At 40.0% G+C, this 4,454-nt stretch overlaps 1 protein-coding gene and 1 long non-coding RNA gene across 2 annotated transcripts; both read right to left on the reverse strand.

Moving 5' to 3' along the window:
* Positions 1-223: 223 nt before the first annotated feature.
* LOC106341688 lies at positions 224-667 on the reverse strand. The gene is made up of 3 exons (XR_001269738.1): positions 591-667; positions 463-518; positions 224-300 (listed from the first exon to the last, which is right to left on the reverse strand). It is a non-coding gene; the product is annotated as an uncharacterized LOC106341688 (long non-coding RNA).
* Positions 668-2,490: 1,823 nt separating this feature from the next.
* On the reverse strand, positions 2,491-4,253 carry LOC106336941 (uncharacterized F-box/LRR-repeat protein C02F5.7). Its single transcript, XM_013775928.1, is given in 2 exon segments — positions 2,491-2,923; positions 2,926-4,253. Coding segments are annotated over 2 exon segments (1,446 nt in total). The 5' UTR covers positions 4,079-4,253; the 3' UTR covers positions 2,491-2,630.
* Between the last annotated feature and the right edge of the window lie 201 nt (positions 4,254-4,454).

Raw genomic sequence — 4,454 nt, forward strand, 5'->3', positions numbered from 1 at the left:
GAGTTAAGCATTCACTGTGATAAACTTCCATCTTTGAGGTCTTTGGCAACTTCAGTAAGTGCAATGAAATTATTAAAGCTAATGGTTGCAGCTCCTCTGTCAAGAGCTTATGCCTCGTCAACACATCCTTGCTGTTTTCTATAAATCTAGCTGTTGTACCCAGATTAGTGATTACCAGCGGCAGTGCAGGTGGGTTGGAACCACTTGTGGCATTGCCCCTGAAACAGAGGGCTCTGTAAACCCTGGGCCATGCTTGTTGAAATCATCAAGTATGCTCTGCTGATCAGCTTTCTTAAGACCCTGCATCAACACCACAAAACGGTTCAGAGTTAGTGTCCGGCAGTCCAAATATTAATATATACATTTCTGTGTATTAAAGATGGCTTTCAAACAGATGAAATTGTGAACATCACTATGTGTTCAACCTAATTGGTTTTTAGAGAATCTGAGTACTACTATCACCTTCAGTTCAAAGATGCGCTGAAACTCCATGAGAGTTCTTGTCAATGATGCATTTCCTGTATAAACCACCAGAAAATAATTTGATTGATGTTTGAAAAAGTTTCTAGTTTTGTCTTTTCAAAACTTACCTGATCTTTGTCTCTCTACCGATACCAATTGGAACCTTTCCTTCTGCTAATAGAGATGCAATCCCAGATTCAGTTAGGTAATAATCTGTACCTAACATCAACGTATCCTGCCAAAAAAAAAAACCTAAACCAAAACTGCGTTTGATCAGAACAATATTCTGATTGTTTTGTTAATCAAAACGAAGAGATCTGAAGATCCACCTAAAGCTCAACTCCATAGTCTAGACCTGACCACTCTCCAAAGATGGAGCGTTGGATGCTGCATTCCCGCAGTCGCAGAAATATCCGTGTGAGATACATATTCAGATATTAGTAGTTTGGTTCGTGTTCATGAACAAATTGAAAGTTATCAGTACCTGACCGGTTAAGAGTTTACGGGGGAATTCAACAAAGTTGCATCAATTACCACATGAACTATCTGCACTGCAAGGCCTAGATCTTATTCATACGAACATAAGTCATATGAGGATTAAGTTCATAAAAGCTATGATCACCTGTGTACATATTGGTTGGAAACAAAGCAGGTGTCCAGGAACCTCCTTGTCATCCTGCTCATACAAAACAACCAGAAGTACATTCGAAACCCACATTGTGTTCCAGAACATACGAATGAGTATAAATCAAATTATTATGTCAGAAAACGATCAAACTATTTGATACAGAAACTGTTGCAGTATGTTTTAGTAATGGTGTAATGTACAAAAAGAAACAATACCTTTGGTGAGAGAATCAATAACTCCACTGAACTTTAAATACTTCCTGAAAGCTTCTTTCTTAGCTTCTTTCTCCTAAGTCATGTAGAAACAAAAAAAAAAGTCTATGAAAAACTAAAAGTAACAGAGCTTTAAGGCTAAATCATTCTCTTCTTCGATCTCTTTTAAAAAGTGTTTACCTTTTCGTTTCCAGCGATGTCAGTTACTGTTACGGTTGTGGAAATCAACAGCCACCTCCTCAGCTACCTTACTCCTCCGACGGAAAGTCATGTAGAAACAAAAAAAAAAGTCTATGAAAAACTAAAAGTAACAGAGCTTTAAGGCTAAATCATTCTCTTCTTCGATCTCTTTTGAAAATTGTTTACCTTTTCGTTTCCAGCGATGTCAGGTTACTGTTACGGTTGTGGAAATCAACAGCCACCTCCTCAGCTACCTTACTCCTCCGACGGAAAGTCATGTAGAAACAAAAAAAAAAATCTATCAAAATCTAAAAGAAACAGAGCTTTAAGGCTAAATCATTCTCTTCTTCGATCTCTTTTGAAAATTGTTTACCTTTTCGTTTCCAGCGATGTCAGGTTACTGTTACGGTTGTGGAAATCAACAGCCACCTCCTCAGCTACCTTACTCCTCCGACGGAAACAATCCACCGTACGGTCATCAACTTCCTCTCCTTACGCTGTGCCCTACGATGCACCAAAGCTGCCATCCTCATCCACGCCACCGTCTGCTCCATCCTATGGCGCATTGGCTCCTTCTTCTCTTAAGAAAACAAATCGTCGGTTTGCATGTTAAAATCAGCTAAGACGGTAAAGTTGAAAGGTCGAAGAAATAGAACAATGAAACCTTTAATTGTTAACTAATAATTCGGGAAGCCCAACATTATATACTCTAGAAACCCAACAACCCACAGCCGAGATGACGTGTAAAAAAGGGATCTCATGATTGGTCGATTTTATTGTCCGATCTGATCAGTATATTGCCCTTTTATTACTTGTGTGATATTTTACCCTTCAGGACCCAAAAGCCCAATATTATCAGCAAAGCCCATATTTTTACTAAAGTTTGTTTTATAGAAATCACTGCTACAATTATTTGCAAGATCTTTTCCTTCTGCCTTTCCAGAATCCATACCAGTTTACAAATTTTCAACACAATAATTTACACAAAATGTACATCCAGACCCTTAATCTTTTTGGAAAAGAACATATCACTGAGTTTCCACTTTATTCATGTAATATACACTTATGCCTTATATACACATCACATAGACAGTTTCGTTGTGTGTGGCATATGTTACTTTTTCTTGTTCAAACACCAACCCACGTAACTACCAAGGAACATCTGAATCAAGAGCAACAACGTCAATTAACTTACTCGAAGCCCATCTCATGGCAGCCTCTGTAATCTTGTTCTCTTCAACCACAATCTTCTTCAACCGTTGCGACTTCATAACAAAAGCCTCCACTTCACCAGCCTGAATCAGTCGACAGCTTGCAATGTCTAAACTCCTCAACTCCACACAGCTTTTGTTCAGAGAAACCAATACTGAACCTGTCAAGTTCTTGCATCCTCTCAAATCCAACTCAACCAAACCACTGCAAGAAGCTAACATGGAAACGACTCCTTGTCGTATAACCACTCGTTAAACGACAACTCCAGTTTCCTTAACCTCCCCAAGTGCTGTCCTAACGTCGCCAACAAACCTGGTTCTCTCTCAACCGCGTCGCAGCTACGCAAAGAAAGCTCTTCAAGACTCGAACAAAAGCTTAAAGCTAAGATCTTTAGACTGTGACCAGTCACAAAGTAACAGCTCGTAAGCCTAAGAGCAGACAAAGATTTGAAACTCGCAGCGAGAGAGACGAGATGCTCGTCCATCAAATCCATAGGAAGACGCAAATCTAACGTCTTCAAAGTATCATTGCATCTAGAATTGTTCATGAAATGAACTAAACCGTCTTTGTTACCACCGTCGTAGATCAACAGAGAATTGAGAGACTCACAAATCTCTGAAACTTTCAGCAGGACCACGTCAACAATACTCCTACATGTCCTAAGCTCAATCTCTTCGACATTCTTCAGACACAAAGCGAAGAGCTCTGTTTCTCCGATGGTTTCACATGATTTCAGACACAGTTTCTTTAGCTTTCTGCATCTCCTCCATAACCAGGTGACTCCGGTATCGTCTGACTGGATTCCGGTTAAGGAAACCGACTCCAAACCCAATTCGACAACTTCCGGGTTCGGGTTTGACCCGGTTAAGGAGCCTGAGGAGTTTCTCGAGCAGACGTCGACCGATAAGTCCTTGAGAGAAGGAAACGAAGCAACCCAGTTGAAGGAAACGGGTCCCAACAGTTTGAGAGAGAGAGAAGTGAGAGACAAGGAAGTAGAGAGAGGAAGCAAGGAAGACGGAGGAAGTGGATTGACCAAGAAACAGAGTTTTCGGAGGTTGAAGCAGCGAGAAGAGACGATCGAGATGAGATGATCGTTGAAGTTAGATTCCGCAGCAGAGGGGAATAGGATCGGAATTTTGGGGTCGGAGACGAACCAGAGGGAAGAGAGAGAAGGATGGTTATGGAGGATGGAGGGTAAAAAGGTAATTACCGAGCTGTCGTGAGGGTTGACTCGTAAGGACATGGAAGTCTTCGAGGCTCTGTAGAGACGAAGCCATCGCTTGGAGACAAGAGGAACTGATTCGAAAGTAGGTAACGAAGAAGACGATGATGGCAATCTGGTAAATATCTCCTGGAGAATCTCATCGAATAGTATTTCCTCCATTTTTGTTTAGTTTTGACTTTTTGACTTTAGAAATCGAATTGAAGAAGAAGAAGAAGAAGAAGAAAGAAGAGTTTTGTTTGAGGTATGGACGTTTATGTGTTCCTCTTTCGTGTCGTGGCTTTGGTCTTTTAGAGACACTTGTGTTGTTGATTCTTCCGTCACGCAAGAGACACAAAAGAATTGATAAAATTGAGTTGTGTTGTGTATGAAATGCTTTCGTTTTATAGCATCAATTTAAATTTAAATCTGGTTAAATAATAAAAAGTTTATAAACGTAAAGTTTTCTATTCTTTTTTTTTTTTTTGGAACAAAAGTTTTCTATTCTAGAGAACCGAATGTTATACTTCGGCGTCGGAATAATCTATTTGCGTATTTG

This window comes from Brassica oleracea, chromosome C4 (genome assembly GCF_000695525.1).
Source record: "Brassica oleracea var. oleracea cultivar TO1000 chromosome C4, BOL, whole genome shotgun sequence".
Classification (NCBI taxonomy): Eukaryota; Viridiplantae; Streptophyta; class Magnoliopsida; order Brassicales; family Brassicaceae; genus Brassica; species Brassica oleracea.